The sequence below is a fragment of the Neovison vison genome, chromosome 5 (genome assembly GCF_020171115.1).
Source record: "Neovison vison isolate M4711 chromosome 5, ASM_NN_V1, whole genome shotgun sequence".
In the NCBI taxonomy this organism is placed as follows: Eukaryota; Metazoa; Chordata; class Mammalia; order Carnivora; family Mustelidae; genus Neogale; species Neogale vison.
Genome location: NC_058095.1, coordinates 37,793,555 through 37,813,911, shown reverse-complemented (window position 1 = coordinate 37,813,911; position 20,357 = coordinate 37,793,555). Strand labels below are relative to the sequence as shown.

General features: G+C 36.0%; 1 protein-coding gene across 12 annotated transcripts in view; it reads right to left on the bottom strand.

The window, feature by feature from the left end:
* Positions 1–20,357, bottom strand: part of TRIM37 (tripartite motif containing 37) — a 201,171-nt gene that overhangs the window by 96,502 nt on the left and 84,312 nt on the right. For all 12 annotated transcript variants that reach the window (XM_044248560.1, XM_044248559.1, XM_044248567.1 and 9 more), the window contains exons 9-12: positions 17,638–17,762; positions 11,417–11,467; positions 9,982–10,063; positions 2,418–2,494 (exon numbers count right to left, since the gene is read on the bottom strand). In XM_044248560.1, the coding sequence (XP_044104495.1) occupies positions 2,418–2,494; positions 9,982–10,063; positions 11,417–11,467; positions 17,638–17,762 (335 nt within the window). The remainder of the gene's footprint in view (positions 1–2,417; positions 2,495–9,981; positions 10,064–11,416; positions 11,468–17,637; positions 17,763–20,357) is intronic.

Genomic DNA, 20,357 nt, shown 5'->3' with positions numbered 1-20,357 from the left:
ATACACTATTTTATTATAATAAAGTTAGAGAAAAGAAAATGCTAAGAATATCATAAGGAAAAGAAAATACATTTTTAGTAATATGCTATATTTATCTAAAAAATCTGCATATAAGTGAATCTGCAGTTCAAACCCCACACATTCAAACCCATGTTGTTCAAGGATCCATAGTAAATTGGCATTTATTACTATAAATTCCCCTCAACTTACTACTTTAACAACTACTACTTTAACAACTTTAGCAACTTACTACTTTACAAATTCTGATGTTTTCATTTTCACTTTGTTCAATATACTTTTAAAAAATCCCTTATGATTGGGGCACCTGAGTGATTCAGTCAGTTAAGCATCTGCCTTCAGCTCAGGTCATGATCCTAAGGTCCTGGGATTGAGTCCAGTGCCAGGCTCCTTGTTCAGCAAGCGAACCTGCTTCTCCCTCTCCCTCTGGTCATGTGTGCTCTCTCTCTCTTGCTCACTCTCTTAAATAAAATCTTACCAAAAAATAATAATAATAATAATAATAATAAAAAATAAAACCCTTATGATTTCCTCTTTGAACTAGAGTTTTTTAAAAGTGTTTTATTTCCAAGTATTTCAGATTTTCAAAATATGTTAATATATAAATTGATTCCACAATGGCAAGAGAAGATACTTTGAATGAGTGGAATTCTTTTGAATTTATTGAGATATGTTTTATACCCCAGAATATGGTCTTTCTTGGTAAATAATTTGTGTGCACTTCTGCTACTGTTTGATCAGTCTATAAATGTCAATCAGGACAGGCTGGTTGATAATGTTCCAATGTATATCCTTGATGATATCCTGCCCACTTGGATCAATTAAGAGAAGAGCTTCTATTTCTCCTTGTACTTCTCTCAGGTTTTGCTTCGCATATTTTGAAGATCTGGTTCTGGGGCATAAACATAAGTAAATGTTCACAATTGTTTTATGTCCTCTTCATTAACTGATCTTTTATCACTATGAAATAACTTACTTACCTCTGGTAATACTTGCTTTGAAACCTATCATATTTTTGACTAGTACTAGTATGATATATCTTTATATTTAAAGTATGTTTCTTGTGGGCAACATAAACTTGAGTTTTGATTTTTTAGGCAATCTGACAATCTCTACCTTTTAACTGGGTGCTAGACTATTTACATGAATACATTTTGGTATTTGTCCCAACTGTTCATTACCCGTTAAACCTTTTCTTCTTTAAGTATTTGTCTATAATTCCATTTTATCCCCTTTGTTGCTTTATTAGCTATATGTCTTTGTCATTTTAGTAGCGGCTTTATAGTTTATGGTCGTGGTAGGCAAAATATTATCCCTTAACCCAAGATATTCACATCCTAATCCCTGGAATGTGTGACTGTTACCTTTTATAGCAAAAAATGGGGAGCATACAACTGTGATTAAGCTAAGATCTTCAGATAAGGGAATTATCCTAGAAAATCTCCATAGACCCCAAATGTAATCATGATTGTCATTTTAAGGGGAAAGCAGAGAAAGATCTGACAAAGAAAAAAAAAAGACAAGGCAGTGTGATCAAAGGCAGAAATAGGAGTGATATGGTCACAAGCCAAGAAATACTGGCAGCCTCAGAAACTAAGAGTCAAGAAATGGATTTTTCCCCAGTGCCTTTGTATCTAGTACAACCCTACTGAATACCAGGTTTGGGGAAAACAATAGATTTTGGATTTCTGGACTACAGAAAGTATAAGGGAAGACAATTTCTATTATTTTAAGTTGCTGTTTGCACTAATTTATTATACAGTAGTATATATCTTTAAATCATCAGAGTTCTAGAGCTTTTTTACCATACCACTTCACATAGTGTCAGAATCTTCTATTTCCATGCTCTACACCCTTTTGTTAATCATGTACTTCAACCAAAACAAGTTATTGCAACAAAGTGGATATAGAAGCCAATGCTAGGATCCAACTGTCTTTTTAAAAGCCATATATTAAGAGATTTCCAAAAAATACCAAACAAGTTTTCTTAACCAAATATTAATTTGCTTTAGAAAAATAGGTATCGTTCACAAAAATGTTATGTTAGTATTCAATAGGTTTATTATTTTTAAGTGAACTTATAAAATTTTTTAGTGAAGGACATTTTTTTAAGTTGTCTCAGTTTTCATTTCTAACTCAGAAAATATCAACATTTAATAACCCATATTTAAAAAAAAAAAACCTCTTTGGGGGTTTGCAATAAAATTTAAGAGTATAACATCCTGAGACAATATAGTTTGAGAATTGCCAGTCTGTGCCACCATAGTATGCCAGGGGATGCACACAGCAGCACACATCTTAATAGACATACTTTGGTAATTAACAATAGTTAATAAAAAATCCTAAGAGAAATGTACATAAAGACCCACTAAAGTTTGTTATTTAATTGCATGTCTTACTTGGACGTTTCAGGTAAGCCAGCTGATAGTTCCAGAAACACAGATAAGTAGTAACCACGAACAACTCCATTTCCATCCTAAAAAAAAGAAAAAGAGTCAACTATAGTTCAATAACTAAAAAAAGATGTTACAGAAACTCTAGATCAACTCAAACATAAAAAATTAAGCCACAACAAAACAAACACAAGTTACTATGTCATATTTGGTTTGGGAAATACTTCTAAGTTTAAAAGCAGTGGCAGAGATAATAAAAAGCCCAACAGATAGGAGTCTATAACTTAAAAAATCTTTTGTACATTAAAAAAAACCATGAAAATATTAGGGCATTCAACCTAAGGAAAATGTTAACAAGTATAAGCATTAAGAGTTCTAACATATAGGGGCACCTGGGTGGCTCAGTGGGTTAAAGCCTCTGCCTTTGGCTCAGGTCATGATCCCAGGGTTCTGGGATCGAGCCCTGCCTCGGGTTCTCTGCTCCGCAGTGAACCTGCTTCCTCCTCTCTCTCTGCCTGCCTCTCTGCCTACTTGTGAGCTCTCTCTCTGTCAAATAAATAAATAAAAACTTTGGGGTGGGGGAGAAGAGTTCTAACATATACAAAACTCTTAAATATCAGCTTCCAAGAAAAATGAAAACACCAAAAAAAAAAATATGAAAAAAAAAAAACCTCTACTAGGCATGAGACAAAAAGTATATATATATATTTAAAATGAGTAAAACAGAACTAGGTAACACTTGATGTTGAAAGTGACTAAACATTATTTCTATATCATGTCTATATTAGGATTCCACATAAAAGTCTGTCTGAAGATTAAGAAGTTGTGTAAATTTCTGTTAGAGATGTTTAGAAAGATACTAACTTCCCTCTCTCTTTCTCTATTTGCTCATATGCCTACCTTTTTAAATGACTATTATCATTGTAACTACATATATAAACAACTGTTTCCCCATCCAAACTGTGAGGACTGAGGGAAAGATTCTTATTATTCATCACCAGTGTCTATTGGGATATGACCACAGAGGAGTACAAATGATTATTAACTCCTTCATTTCTAGGCTACTTTGCTCCAAAATGTTCTAAGGAAGCTTTCAGGGTTATACAAGGTACTTGGTCAATAAACACTAAATAAACAACAAATAATCAGTTAAGTGAAAAAAGCCAGAAACAAAAAACTATATATTGTATGACCCCATTATATCAGATTCTAGAAAAGCAAAACTGTAATGACAAAAACAGATCAGTGGTTGCAGAGGGGCCAGGAAGGGAAAAAAAAAGGGATTCGTTTAAAAGATGAACTGGATAAAACATTTGGGGGTAATAAAAACCATGACTGTGGTAACCACCTTATGAGTATATATACACATATCAAAACTCGTCAAAATTAGTACATTTTATTGCATATAAATTTTATCAGAAATTGGGTGCCTGGGTGGCTCAGTGGGTTAAAGCCTCTGCCTTTGGCTCAGGTCATGATCCCAGGATCCTGGGATGGAGCCCTGCACTGGGCTCTCCGCTCAGCGGGAAGCCTGCTTCTCTTCCCCTCTCTCTCTGCCTGCCTCTCTCTCTACTTGTGATCTCTGTCAAATAAATAAAATCTTTAAAGATTTTTTAAAAATAATAAAAATAAAAATCAATAATCCTTATTCAAATGACTGGAGTTTTTTCTTCTTCTAAATTATGCTACTAGAACAATTTCCCTAGAATAAGTTAACAACTAATAAAAAGGAATAAAAATTTTTCCTCTTGATCTTTATCAGCTAGTATCAGAAATTTTTTAATTTTATTTTTATGATTTTAAGGAAACTTGTATTATCTTATGTACATGCCAGCTACACCTCTAACAAAATACTAGCTTTAAGATTTTTCAAAAGGCAGAGGATTCTATATATATATACATTTTTTTAGATGTTATTTATTTGTCAGAGGGGGAGAAAGAGAGAAAGCTTGCAAGCACACACAAGCAGGGGGAGCAGCAGGCAAAGGGCGAAGCAGGCTCCCTGCTGAGCAAGGAGCCCGATGTTGGCCTCAATCTCAGGACCCTGGGATCATGACCTGAGCCAAGACAGATGCTTGACTGACTAGAGCCACCCAGGCATCCCAAAAGGCAGAGGATTCTAGAAAGAGTGCAGCAATGGCAACATAATTTATGCAACTCTCTAAATCCAAACAGAAAACTAACAAACATAAATAACTGGACAGAAAGCCCAAAAGCTCACAAAGAACATTTACAACAAAACTAGATGACAGATTATCTCCACAATCTGCCAAATACAAGCAGATAAAGATATATTAGTTACAACCATTAAGACCTGTAGGACATAAACATCTGCATGGGAGAAAAGCTATGGGATATCTAGTGAACAGGTAACAGGGAAACTACAAAATGGCAAAGAGCCACTGAAAAACCTCACAAATCAAATACAATAGTTGAAAATGGAATGAGCTGCTCAATGGATTACCAATAGAGCACAAAGGAGCCTTACATTAAAACTCTGAGAATTAAATGCAGTCATATCATTCTAATCTTTTATAAATGAACATACAGGGCCCTTCAAGACAGGTCCTAAGATTACAAAGAAAGTACTAGAAACGAAGATATAATAAAAACAAAGGAAGGAGAAGGGCAGAGCCAGGGCACTGCTCAGAAAGCAAGGCATCCTATTTATTGTTGATTGCCTTATCACACCAGATATACCCATGCAAATGAAATTTGGTCCCTGCCTTATGTATAAAAATTGAATCAAAATGGATCAAAGATCTAACTGTAAGTCCTTAAACTATAAAACTTTTAAAGGAATACACAGAAGAAAAGTTTCATAACATTAAATTTGATAAGGATTTTCTGGCTATGAAACCAAAAGCAAAGACAGACAAATTGAACGACTTTATAAGTTAAAACTTCTGTGCATCAGGGGCGCCAGGGTGGCTCAGTGGGTTAAGCCGCTGCCTTCGGCTCGGGTCATGATCTCAGGGTCCTGGGATCGAGTCCCGCATCGGGCTCTCTGCTCAGCGGGGAGTCTGCTTCCCTCTCTCTCTCTCTGCCTGCCTCTCCGTCTGCTTGTGATTTCTCTCTGTCAAATAAATAAATAAAATCTTTAAAAAAAAAAAAACTTCTGTGCATCAAAGATCAAAAGAATTAAAAAGGAGCTTACGGAATGGGAGAAAATACATCTAAAACAGGTATCTAGGGGCACCTGGGTGGCTCAGTGGGTTGAAGCCTCTTCTTTTGGCTCAGGTCACGATCTCAGGGTCCTGGGATCGAGCCCCGCATCGGGCTCTCTGCTCAGCAGGAAGCCTGCTTCCTCCTCTCTCTCTGCCTGCCTCTCTGCCTACTTGTGATCTCTGTCAAATGAATAAATAAAATCTTAAAAAAATAAAATAAAATAAAAACACAAATATCTAACAAGGGGTCAATATCCGAATGTATAAAGAAATTCCACAACTCAACAACTAAACTTTCAAATACGCAAGGACTTGAGTACACATTTCTCTGAAAAGGATATACAAATGGTCAACATGCACATGACAAAATGCTCAATGATAGTAATCAATAGGGAAGCACAAATCAAAACCAAACTATTACTTCATGCCCATCAGAATGGCTACTAACAAAGAAACAGAAAACAAGTATTGATGAAGACAGGGGGAAACTGGAACCCTTGTGCATTATTTGTTCATCAAAAAATTAAAAACAGAATTATCATTTGATTGAGTTCCACTTCTGTGTCTATAGCCAAAAGAACTGAAAGCAGGATCCTGAAAAGATATTTGCAAACCCCTGTCCACAGCAGCACTATTCACTATAGCCAAGAGGCAGAAGTAACACAAAGTGTCAATCAACAGATCAATGGATAGGGATGCCTGGGTAACTCAGTCAGTTAAGCATCTGCTTTCTGCTCAGGTCATGATCTCAGGGTCCTGGGATCAAGTACCATATCGGGCTCCATGCTCAGCAAGGAGCCTGCTTCTCCCTCTGCGTGCCACTCCCCCTGCTTCTGCTCTCTCTCTCTCAATTCTGACAAATAAATAAATAAACTTAAAAAAAAAAAAAAACCGATGAATGGATAAAGTGTAGTATATACACTGGAATGTTATTCAGCTTTAAAAAGAGAATTCTCACACATGCTATAAAGTAGATGAACTCTGAGGGCATTATGTAAGTAACCAACCATAGAAAGACAAATACCATATGATTTCAGATATATGAGATCTCTAGAGCAGTCAAACTCACTGAAACAAAAGAGTGGTGGTTACGAACGAATAACTGGATGGAAAAATGGGGAATTACTGTTTAATGAGTAGAAAGCTTCAGTTTTGAAAGATGAAAAAGCTCTGCAGATTGGCTGCACAACAATGTGAATATACTTAATACTATAATGTACACCGAGAAATGATGAAGATGGTAAATTTTATGTCAAGCATAATTTGCCAAAATAAAAAAGAGACTAAAGAAACATCCTTGCAGGCAATAAAAACACTAGAAAAACATACTCAAAGATCAAAATTGTAACCCATCTCAAAACGATGTAAAAACACTAATAGTGTAACAGCCCACAGGAAGGAAAAAAAAATATGACATGAAGAATAACACAAACCAGAACTATAAAAACCCAGAAATGAGGTGATAGAACTAAAAATTAGAAATAAAATTAAGAAATAAAGACTGAACTAAAGAAACAGGAAAGCAAATAAGCAGAATAGTTTTTATGTTAAAAGGACAAGTGAACGAAGGAAAATTTTTCAAATGAAAAATTAGAAGACTAGAAAGAAAGTGATAAATATTGAAGACAGGAAAAGATTCAAAATACAGATAACAACAAGTCCCAAGAAAGAAAACCAGAAAAAGGAACATAATAAATACTTAAAACTGTAATTAAGGACACATTTTCTTGAAGGGGGTGTAGGGAAAAAAGATCTGAATCTACATACTGGAAGAGCCTAGTATGTATTAATGACCCCAAACAACTAAAACATGTAATAGTAAACTACTAGACTTAAAAAAAGATTATTTGGCCCCCTACACAATATTAGTCAATGCCTTTTAAGGATTAGTTCATAATCAGATTTACCTACAGAGAACTGAATTAAATATCTGAGATACCCAACAAAAGAAAACACAAGCGAAGGATTTTCTATCCAGCAATATTGGCTCTAGAGTATAGAATACAAACTGTTTTCAAAATATAAAAACTCAGAGAACAAGATTTGCACATCAAAACTCCTATCTAATGTGGCATAGGTGGGGGAACAAGGGAGTATAAACACACAAAAAAATTTTAAGCAGTTCTTTATAATCAAATTGATGGTAGAATTAAGAGTTCCTATATTGAGATATTTGTGGCGATAGGGAAAAATAAAGCAAATGAGAGACTGCTTTATGAGATATTTTAATCCTACAGTTTCCAAAGGATTCAAGAAGAAGGGTTCCTAGAATGGAAGGAAACACAGGTATAACATAAAGAGATTAAGTAAAAAAACAATAGTCCTTATTTGAATTGTAAATATGAGCATTGACTCAAGAGCTCTTTTATCTTTAAGTACATACATGTATCCCAAAAAACCCTAATATTCAATTATGTAGCAATTTTAAAGTGTTCATAAATATTTTTTCTCTGCTGAGCTCCCTGGAGCTTATCCAATTTGCTTTTATCCATGCTCCCATCCAGTTCTTCTCTAACTATATTCTTTGGCCTAAAAACAAACAAAATAACAAAACAACCCTATAATGTACATGACTAATAATGAACTTCAATGTAAACTAGGACTTTGGGTAATAATATGTCAATATACGTTCATCAACTGTAACAAATGTACCACTCTGGTGTAAGATAGGTTGATAATGGGGGGGAGGATGTAGGGCCATGGAGCATATACTTACCACTCAATTTTGAGATTTAACTTAAAACTGCTCTAAAAAATAAAGTCTATTACATAAATTTTAAATAAATAAATAAATGCAGATTTCCCCCTTTATAAATACCCTTATACATTTCTCTATGTATTTCCTACTGTTCACTAAGGAAGCCTAGAAACTGTGACCAACTTGGTAGAAATAAGCATCCCTAGCAGTTTGGTCTTGAAATACCATTTCCCACTAAAAGGAATCAGGGCTCTTTGAATAAAGCGGCCAATTCCAGATATGGCAAAGGAAATGGACAAGATGAGCCTAGAATATTCTGCCATGGAAGAGAACAAGAAAGCTAACTACCAGAGTCACTATAGGGTACTTATAGGGTCAGAGCAAAGTGACAAAGAAGCCAACTTAAGGAGATCATATCTGTATAAATCTGTACGTTCATAATGACATTAAAAAAACTTAATGGCTCACTTCCAGAAAATAAGGAAAACTGGTAAATATCAGGAACAAATCCTGTTTCTTCTTTATGAACTATAATAGTGGTTAACCAAATAATAAATAGGAAGCAGCTCTTAGAAACATATCTTTATAAAACTATTACAACTAATAAATGAAAAGCAATGAGAATCACTATTTTACAACTCCCAGTTAATTAACAGGTATAGGCAATGAGCACTGATAGCAGTCAACATCACAAAAGAGATACAACTAGACATGATGTGATAAAAAAACAAAATACTGCTTATACCCTTGCCACCAAAATCAATTTTACATCTCATTCTGCCACTGCATCCAGCTGCCAATTTACAAAAACTACCTTGGTCAAAGAAACATGCTGAAATGCACCATGAGTATGTAATCAGCATATATGCACTTTGGATGGCTTTCCGTATCTAAATTTTATTTTTATTTAAGGGGTGCCTGGGTGGTTCAGCAGGTTAAGTGGCTACCTTCAGAATTTTACACATTTCTCCTAAAGATAAATGTCTTCCTAAAAGCGAGAAATAAAATTCAGTAAGGTCTAGGTTCATATTGTTCACATTTAACTCACTTTTTTGGTACTTAGTAATATACCTTACCAAAAAAATTATAATTCTTTACTCCACAAAAAAGTGAACCAGTGAATATTTCTCTACCTGTTATATGGGATGCTGCCTAATTCATGAATTGCTTAATAAAACCATGGAAATCTTCAAATTAAAAGAAAAAAGCGGGGAGGTGGCTTAGTCATTAAGCGTCTGCCTTCAGCTCAGGTCACAATCCCAGAGTCCTGGGATCCAGCACCGCATTGGGCTCCCTGCTTGGAGGGAGGCTCCCACTCCCCCTGCTTGTGTTCCCTCTCTTGCTGTGCCTCTCTCTGCCAAATAAATAAAATCTTTAAAAAATAAAAAATTAAAATAAAAAAAAATAAAAAGTTAGGGCACCTGGATGGCTCAGTCAGTTAAGCATCTGACTCTTGATTTTGGTTCAGGTCATGATCTCAAGGTCTTGAGACTGAGCCCCATGAAGGGCTCTGGGTATGGAGACTGCTTGAGATTCTCTCTCTCCCTCTGCCCCTCCACCCTCTGCTTGTTCTCTGGCTGGCTCGCTCTCTCTCAAAAGAAAAACAAAGCAAAAAAAACAAACAAACAAAAAGTGAACCAGTACGCTACAGAACCCTTAAGAAAGACCTTGGTTTCAAAATTGATTAGAAACATGAAAAACTTACTGGGTAAACTTTTAACCTCCAACAAAGTCCTGAAACTTGAAGAGGTGGACTGTAAACAGGGTCTGCTCTCTGACGCAAAGTGCTGAAGTAAAAGAAAACCAACCAAATCCCAAGATCAAAAGTGTTGTACAATAGGAACAGGCAAAACCAAACTCTAAGCATTTTGTTACTTATTTGCAGTCCTAAACAAGTAAATGAAGGTGATTGAACAAATCAAGATTCTGCTGTATATTTTTATATATACTTACATCCTTAAAAAAAGAAAATTTAATGATACTGAAATATTCAGCAGTATCTTTTCAGTTTCAGGTTTAAAAACCCTCAAAACTGCGACATTCAAGGGGCACCTGGGTGGCTCAGTTGGTTAAGTGCCTGACTTTGGCTCAGATCATGATCTCAGGGTCCTGAGATCAAGCCCCGCTTTGGGCTCCATGCTCAGCTGGGAGTCTGCTTGTCCCTTTCTCTCTCCCTTTGCCCCTCCCCGCCCTCCTGCTTTGTGCATGCACATGCATACATGTGCTCTCTAATAAAATCTTAAAAAACAAAACAAAACCCCACAAAACTGTGACATCCAAGGGAAACGGAAAATATAAAAATAAAACTAAGTGTCCTGAATTTAGTTACCACCTCAGCAAGCAGTCTTTCACCATTAAAGAAAATAATATATGATTCTCTCCCACATCCTTGTGGTACAATTTTATTTTTTTAATATGGAAAAACTTAAGAAATGTGCAAAATCATAATATATGTGGGGATAGCCTCAGAAAGGTTCCAGTCACAAAATTATCCCATAAGAAAAGACAAATGGGAAGTGGTATAAATTCTCATTTAGCCTTATACTGATGTTCAACTCCTGGAACTTCTCTCCTCAAGGAAAGGCCTTTTATTTCTTGGTTCTCCATTCCCAAACTGTCTTTGAAGACAAGCCTCTTAAGACCTTTGTGTTTTAAGATCTTTGCTTCTAATCTGAGAGAAATAGCAATAAAAGCTAACAAAATAACAATGCAAGTTACAAAGCCTACAAACTTCTTATAATTATGTCCTCTCATTCATCTCTCACTGTCAGCTAAGATAAATGGATTTAAATGGACTTCTTCCCACCCCTCTTATTTCTGAGGATGGGTGGCAGGGGTCAACAACCTTTATAAACCCCACTGCCCCACCATAGCAAAAGCTAAGTGGACCCTCTTCTTTAAAAAAAAAAAAAAAAAAAAAAAAAAAAAAGGTTCCTTCTCCCAAGAACCAACTGTCTTAAAGATATAATTCAATCCAGACAAATGACCTATATGTTTCTAATATGAAACTTGTTTATCCTAAGATTACACACTGAGTGGCACAGTTCATCAGGTATGTATCCTACCCAGGAATGATGATACCTTCCTGGCTCGCTCTTATGCATACATACAGAAAACCTCAGCTGTCAAAAATCTCTTACCTGAAATTCTCTAAAACAAAAGTTGCTGAATCATAAGATGGTACTAATTCACTAAAAAGAAGGAAAAGGCAAAAAAATTATTTGGCTTATTAAGTTTAAACTTTCATTTATTTAAAAACCAAAGTTAAGTCTCTTGGTATCTTAAAAATGTTGTTAAACTAAGTCCCTAGGAAATATTTTTAAATCCTTACTGAACATTAACACTAAATCAAATGAATTCATAAACCACCAAAAGCTGACATCAAAAGTTCACAATTAGAGACCCAACAAATACTTTGTAAATAGTTGGGATGTTCTTTAAAGGCAATATACATTTAAGTACTAAAATAAACATGAGACTTTCAAAAGTACTCATGCGAACAGGAAAGGAAAAAATGGGTGCTTAGGCGGAGAATCTAAAATATGAAACAAATATAAACTTTAAAAAGTCAAAAGAAACAGCAAAAGACATCACAATAAATATCCAAACTTCCTTCTCTAGAACAAATTATGAGGAATATTGACATTCTTAAATACTTTAAATTCTTAACTACTTTAAGAACATTTACTAGCAAATGAATCTATACCATTTTATAGAATAAGAATAAATAATCACATGGGGCAAACAGAGTGGATGAACACATTAACAGTTTCTTGGCAAGGCAAGATTGCTGCAGGCAACTTTAATTCCACAGTGTTCTCTGAAGAGAACGGAAGTATATAGAACACAACCACAGGATATACCCTTAGATCATGTGAATAATCTGTAGCACCATTATTTCAAACGCCTCAAAAGTTAAGAGAGTCAGTAAAACATTTATAATAAAGACACTAACACAGATAGTATTATAATATACAGTATTATATATTTAATAAACAAAATTATAAATTTACCAAAAATATATACTGCAAGCCATTTCACTGCATTCTCAGATATACCTTCTAAATTTCAATTCATGAAAATTTATTACCAAAATAAGATACAAAATAACACCCATAGCATTTTCACATTGTGATGGTCCCTAAAGAAATTAGTGATTTGCCAGTGAAAACAGCATAGATTTTAAAATATATCATTGGGGGAGTGGGGCGGGGGGGTCAGTGGCTCAGTAATTTGAATGTCTGGCTCTTGATTTCAGCTCAAGTCATGATTTCAGGATTATGAGATTGAGCCCAGTGTCAGGCTCTGCAATGGATATGGAATCTGGTTGAAATCCTCTCTCTCCCTTTGCCCTCCCCCAGTCCTGTAAGCACATTCTCTCTAAAATAAATAAATCTATAGACTATATATATATATACACATTATTTTTTATTTTATGGTAAGTATGTACAGATAAATAGCTCATATCTTTTTGATAGTAGGTAGATGATATCTGTCTTGCAAGAATTAACTATATAGCTACTATCCTATTATCAAGGACCCCTAACCATATCCCTAGGTAGCTATTAAATTTTCTTAGAAGACTCACATTCCTCATTCCCAAATGTTTGCTTGGTTAATCTTTATTATTCCTTAGAAGTCACAGACCACTTACTGAGGTCTGTTCTAACTTCTCTCCATTATACACTCTCCTCATACTCAATATACACAAACCCCCAATTAGTAGGACCAATGTAACTAGTACCTAGGAAGCCTACCTAGAACCACAAACCTAATCAGAGCTCCAAGGTAGTCTTCCCAGGATAGTTTTCAAATTTGGTCAAGTCATGGTATGTTTTGGTTACAATTTCATGCAACTTCCAATCATACCACCAAATTCGAAACATCTTTCATAATTTTTTTCCACCATATCCTTAATATCCAAAGTGATACATTTCCTGTTTTTTGTTTTAAGACCAGTCTATCATATTTTTATCAGGCATTAAGAGTCAAAAGGGTTCACCAAAACACAAAATAAATAGAAGATGACATGTTTAACTCAGAATAGTAGGGTGGAAAGCTTAGAAGCTAAAGAGCTAGAATAGATGGCTAAAGCTCACTAACCAAGATAGCATAGTACAGCCTACCCTAGCTCTCACTCACGGAGAGAAAATGATCACATTCAGTGAACAGAAAACATCTACCAATCCTAGGGTACTGTGATATACTACATATGTATAATTTTTAGGGAAACTTTCTGAAAAATAACATTGTTAAAAAATTAGTGCAGATGCCTGGGTGGCTCAGTTGGTTAAGTGACCGCCTCTAGCTCAGGTCAGGATCCCAGAGTCCCAAGATCAAGTCCCACATCGGGCTCCCAGCTCCATGGGGAGTCTGCTTCTTCCCTCTGACCTTCTCCTCTCTCAAGCTCTCTCTCACTCTCTCAAATAAATAAATAAATCTTAAAAAAAAAAAATTAGTGCTATGGGGCAGCATTAAGCAGTATGTATTATACAGTTGACCCTTGAACAACACAGGTTTGAATTGTAGAGGCTCACTCATAAGTGGACATTTTTCAATACAGTACTTACAGCAAATATACAGTCTCTTATGATTTTCTCTTCATTAGCTTACTTTGCTATAAGAATATAGTATGTAAGGGGTGCCTGAGTGGCTCAGTGGGTTAAGCCTCTGCCTTCGGCTCAGGTCATGATCCCAGGTCCTGGGATCAAGCCCCGCATCAGGCTCTCTGCTCAGCAGGGAGCCTGCTTCCTCCTCTCTCTCTCTCTGGCTGCCTCTCTGCCTACTTGTGATCTCTCTCTCTGTCAAATAAATAAATAAAATCTTAAAAAAAAAAAAAAAGAATATAGCATATAATACAACACGCAAAATATGTGTTAATCAACTTTATGTTATCGATACGGCTTCTGGTCAACAGTAGGCTATCAGCAGTTAAGCTTTTGGGGAGTCAAAAGTTGTATGTGGATTTTTGAATGCTCAGGGGCGAGCATCCCTAACTCCCACATTGCGAGCACCACATTGTTCAAAGGCCAACTGTAACTGAGTAACAAATATTAGATTTTAATATACAATTCTCTACTGTTTAATATGGAATGTATTCCTTCACGTCTCCTGAGTAGCACCTACAACAGTACTAAACACATAGATGGTCTTAAATAACATTGTACTCTTCTTTGGTTACCTTATTCTCCATTGTGGCTCCACCATGAATTATGAACGAGTGGAACTTAAGGCAATCCAGCTCCATGATCACAAAGCTTAGGAACATTCACGACTGCCTTTGCACAATTAAAATTTGATCTATAACTTAATGTCAATAAATGTTGGCCTTTCTTATTTGGAGCTCCACTATGCTCACTCAATGCATCAACAGATGAACACCTGCTTCCTGTATACTGCAACCCATAAATTGAGTTTCTATTAAAAACTACAGTTAAGTTACAAGCCAAAATTTCCAGTAAGGCAGTAATAAGCATCACTAGGGGAGAGAGGTTCCTAATGTGAACTTATCCATAGGAAGCTCCTTAATTGTCATACTTTCTTGTTTTTTAAATTTTGGTTTTCTCTTTACTGATGTTCCTCCTATCTTCCTCCCTTGCTCCCTGCCTTCCCAATTTCAGTCCCTTCATCTCACCCAAAAAAGAAGGTAGTGAAAAGGAAGTTGGAGTCCTGAGCCACTTGGGCAGTTGGGAAACAGAAAGCAAAATAATCACTGGGTGTTAGAGAGACTGACAAGTCTAATGCAGAGGTGCCTGCCTAAAGAGCTGCTGCAAGCAATATCAGCACAGGAGTTTATCCATATCTACAGTTCCCAACTTTAGTGCAGGATTACTCAGGATGCCCAAGATTCATATTCTGGACACCACCACCAGACTGTCAGGCAAGAGACCTATAAATTTGCATTCTGAACAATCACTCCAGCTAGTTCTGATAAGTGATCCATGCACTATACTCTGAAAGGAAAAATATTTACCTTTATATATAGTATTTACATCAAATAGTTCAGAAAAGGTATTCTTTAATACTGAAATGACTGGGGCACCAGTGTGGCTCAGGTCATGATCTCAGGGTCCTGGGATTGAGCCCTGCATTGGGCTCCCTGCTCAGCAGGGAGCCTGCTTCCCTCCTCCCTCTCTCTGCCTGCCTCTCTGCCTACTTGTGATCTCTCTCTGTGTCAAATAAATAAATAAAATCTTAAAAAAAAAAAAAAACTGAAATGACTGACCATGTTATCAAAGAGGCAGCCTTGGGATACTGGTGAACATCCTTAGTTCACCCAAATCTACTTAAAAATACCAAATACCAAGGCCTTTTAATAATATTCAGTGCTTGAGTAAAACAGAATATTATACCCAGCTTGTTAATTCAGAGAGAACTGAAGACTTATCGTCGGTGAGAACTACCTGAATTCTGGTTGTCAAAAGAATTTTCTCTTCTGATTATAGGATCGGTTATAACTGGTGGTGTGGTCCGGTTATGCCAGTGATTCTAAACCAGGGGCAGTTTTGCTCCCAGGATGCATTTGGCAACGTCTAGAAATATTTCTGTCACAACTGTAAAAGGAAAGATGCTACTGGGATACTGCTAAACATCCTACAATAAACAACATAGCTCCCTCAACCCCAAGAATTATCCTGATCAACAACATCAAGGTTGAAGAACCCTGGCTTGCATGATACAGTCCAGTACCATCAATGCCCTGTGGCCATCAGAGGGCATCATATATTAAAGAAAAAGGTCAGTTACCACATTAACATTTTTAAAACAAAGGCTATTTTCTAAAGGTACCACAGCTCTCAACATACTAGAAAAACTTGGGAATATTCCATAAGCCATCTTTAAAGTCTAAGATGGACAAAAATCTATCAAACCAATATATTTCTATCTGAGGCAGTGGTTTAACCTCTCATCATAAGACTCAACTAAGGAGATTTATAAAGAACAAAATATAAATGTCTTAGTATAGCTTATGTTATAAAATGAATTGTGTCCCCCAAAATTTGTACATTGAGGTCCTAACCCCTAATGTATTTGGAGAAAGGACTTTTAAAGTGGTAACTAAAGTTAACTGAGATCATAAGGGTGGGAGGGACCTTAATTTAATACAACTCATGCCCTTAGAAGAGGAAAAGACACCAAACACTGATCTCTGTGCTTGAGGAAAAAGGTCTTGCAAGGACACAGGGAGAAGGTAGCTGTCTGCAAGTCAGCAATGAGGCCTCATCAGAAATCAAATTTCCTAGCACCCTGATCTTAGACCCCTTGCTTCCAGAACCGTGAGAGAATAAACTTCTATAGTAGTAACCACCCAGTCTATGGTACTTTGTTATGGCAGTCCAAGCAGACTAATCCATCTGCAGAGATTTTTATTTTAAGTGACCTGAAGTACAAGCCAGCACTGGTAATTTTCAAAAGAATCCCAACTGAATACACAGCTAATGTGAGGAACCACTGCTCTAACACCCCATGCTTGAAAGAATATGCTGTTTAAAAGAATTCTAAGACTGCCCCAAATAAAAAATTACAAAGATACAAAGATGCATAGAATGCAACCAACTGTTTCCTCCCATTACCTTTTAGGATATGAAGATAACATCATGTCATCTTCAGAGTCTTATGGCATTTCATCTGAGTTTTGCTTCTGGCAACATAATGTGTTATAGTCCCTGTGTAATGCGATATAAGTACACTCAAAAAGGTAAATTTAGTATATGTGCTGCCGAAGCGAGCACTCAAAAGGTAAATTTAAAAAAAAAAAATGAACATATTACATCATGGATAGACCTTGAGAGCATTAAGCTAAGAAAGTAAGTCAAAGAAAGACAAATACCATATGATCTCACTTATATTTGGAATGGAAAAAAGGGGTCAGAAGGTATAAACTTCCGAGTATAAAGTCAGTCTTGGGGACGGACTGTACAGTACAGTGACTATAGTAAATAACACTGTACTACATATTCAAAAGTTCCTAAGAGGGTAGATCTTAAAAGTTCTCATTACAAAAAAAAAGTCTTTTGTTTATGGTGAGAGATGTTAGACTTATGTCATTATCAAGCATGAAGCTACTGTCAGTTATACTTCAATTTTAAAATGAATAGATACTAATGAAACTGAATTGGGATCAGTTCACCTTCTATAGAACAAACTAACTCCTAATTCAAGATCCTCTATAATCAAGTATAAGTCTACCAGTACTTTTTAAACCAGATTTACATGCATAACTAAAGTTCACCAGACCACATCATTATAAATAACACCTTAAAAAACTATGGAGTTAAGAAAAACAACATTCATTTGAAATAAGTATATGTATTTGTACATAAACTTCAGATGAAAATCAAGTTAAAAAACTATACCATACCTGGTAAAGTCTGGTGGAACAGGAGTGGTAACAAAGGATGCCATGGGCTTTCGATGAACTTGCTGAAACATCATGAGGATCTCTGAGCTCTTAGATATCAACTCACTCTTACTACAAGACCGCAACTGTGTGAGGAAAAAAACTGAATAAACAAAATTAATATTTAATGGCACCTCAAAATCCTTAATAAAGAATAAAAATAGGAATTATTTCAGTTATTCTCTCCTTGCCTTTCCTTTTGTCCCTCCCCACTGCCCATCTGTAGTCTTTCTCTCTAAAATAAATAAATCTTTAAAAAAATTTATTTTGGTTATATGCTGAAAAAAGTGAGAAAGAAAAACAGAATGACTTTCAAAGTGGTTTTAAGAATTAAGAATCTACATAGGATCTAGGTTATTTCTAGAATTTGGTCAAATTCCAGTATTAATATGAAAGAACAAGGGGTCTCAAATAACCAACATACTCCTGGGTTAAAGAAAAATTGGGATTCTTGTCCTATATCAACACATAATATGAGAAACTTACATATGTATATAGGGAACTGTGCACAAGGGTCTTCACTCAGGGGTTATTTTTAATAACAAAGAATGGAAAACAACCCAATTGTCCACTGATAGAGAAAAATAACTTATGCTATATTCACGTAATAATATTCTCTTTAAAACTGCTGAAATGAGTAGATTTTTAAATATCAATAGACATATCTCAAACAATGGTAAGTGGAAAACGTAGGCTATATCATGACATAACTTCATGGTATTTATGTGAAGTCCAAAAAAACATTGCTAAACACAGCAAATTTTTTTAAGTTTTTTTTTTAAGGATTTTATTTATTTATTTGACACAGAGATCGCAAGTAGGCAGAGGGGCAGGCAGAGAGAAAAGAAGAAGTAGGTTCCCTGCTGAGCAGAGAACCCAATGTGAGGCTCGATCCCAGGACCCTGAGATCATGACCTGAGCCGAAGACAGAGGCTTAACCCACTGAGCCACCCAGGAGGCCCATTTTTAAGATTATTTTAAAGTAATCTCTACCCTCAATGTGGGGCTTAAACCCACAACCCCAAGATCAAGAGTCGCTCCACCAACTGAGCCAGCCAGGCACCCTGGACTTGCTTTCTTGTTTGTTTTCATAAATATTCTGATTTTTGTCTGCTAGTATTTTAAAGATTTTGTCATTTAGTTTTCAATAGAACGGAACTTTAATTTTCTTATATTGTTCTTACTACAACTTGTTATTAATGTTACATTGTCTCAAAGAATGGTACATAGTACTTTTGTATTCACTAAGAAAAAATTACTTATGATAGGCAACAGATATTTAAAGATTTGGTAAAAATTTTCCATTAGTCTGAATGTTATGCCTTTTCAAAGAGTTTTATTACCAATAAAATTTACTTAATGTTTCTTGTTTAAATTATAGACATTCTGTGGGCACCTAGGGAGCTCAGTCAGTTAAGTGCCCCTTTTGATCTCAGGTCAGGTGCTCGCTTCGGCAGCACATATACTAAAATTGATCTCAGGTCAGGTCTTGATCTCAGGGTTGTGAGTTCAAGCCCCACATTGGGCTTCACGGCGGGTATAGAGCCTACTTAATAAATAAAATAATTCAATTAATTATATACTCTTAAGTGACTCTTGATAATTACAATTTCCTAAAAATACTCCTCTTCATGTAGTAGTTTCTACCTCAATAAAGTTGCTCAGATTTGTAAAGCACATAGAACACTGTCTGATATAGTAAGCACTATGTAAATATTTACTTTTAAAAATTATATTTATTATTATAGTGATTTTATCAAAATCTTATAATTTCATAAGTATCTGATTTTTTAGTTTATCCTAGAATACAAAATCATAACTGTCTTATCTTATCCTTATGATAGAATGTTCCCTTTTTGTTAGTGTTACTTTTCATCACTAGTAATGCTTTTTCCCCCACTTTAATTTCCTCATCATTTCCTAGATCTAGGTCTTATTAAGTAGTTCACTGTAGAATTTTTTTTAAAATTCAGATTAATCCATATACTTAACATTAAAAAAAAAATTCAATAAAACAGTGACCCAAACAGTGAACAAGAAACTGATAAGACAAAAAGAATATAAACAGCAAGATATCAGATTCAAACTTCACCATATCAATAAGTACAATGAATGTGAACATCCTAAACATCCCAGTTAAAAGTCAAAGACTGTCCAACTGGGTATAAAAGACCAGAACAGGGGGGAGGAGTCAAGATGGCGGAGAAGTAGCAGGCTGAGACTACTTCAGCTAGCAGGAGATCAGCTAGAGAGCTTATCTAAAGATTGCAAACACCTGCAAATCCATCCGCAGATCGAAGAGAAGAACAGCAATTCTAGAAACAGAAAAACAACCACTTTCTGAAAGGTAGGACTGGCGGAGAAGTGAATCCAAAGCGACGGGAAGATAGACCCCGGGGGGAGGGGGCGGCTCCCGGTAAGCGGCGGAGCAACGGAGCACAAAATCGGGACTTTTAAAAGTCTGTTCCACTGAGGGACATCGCTCCAGAGGCTAAACCGGGGTGAAACCCACACGGGGTCGGTGTGGCCTTAGGTATCCCAGGGTCACTGAAGGATCGGGGGTGTCTGAGTGCTGCAGAGTTTGCAGATATTGGAACAGGAAAGCCGGCTACAGAGACAGAGCCGACAGTAAGCTCACAGCTCGGTGTTGCCTTGAACCGATCGCAGGCTCGGTGAGCTCG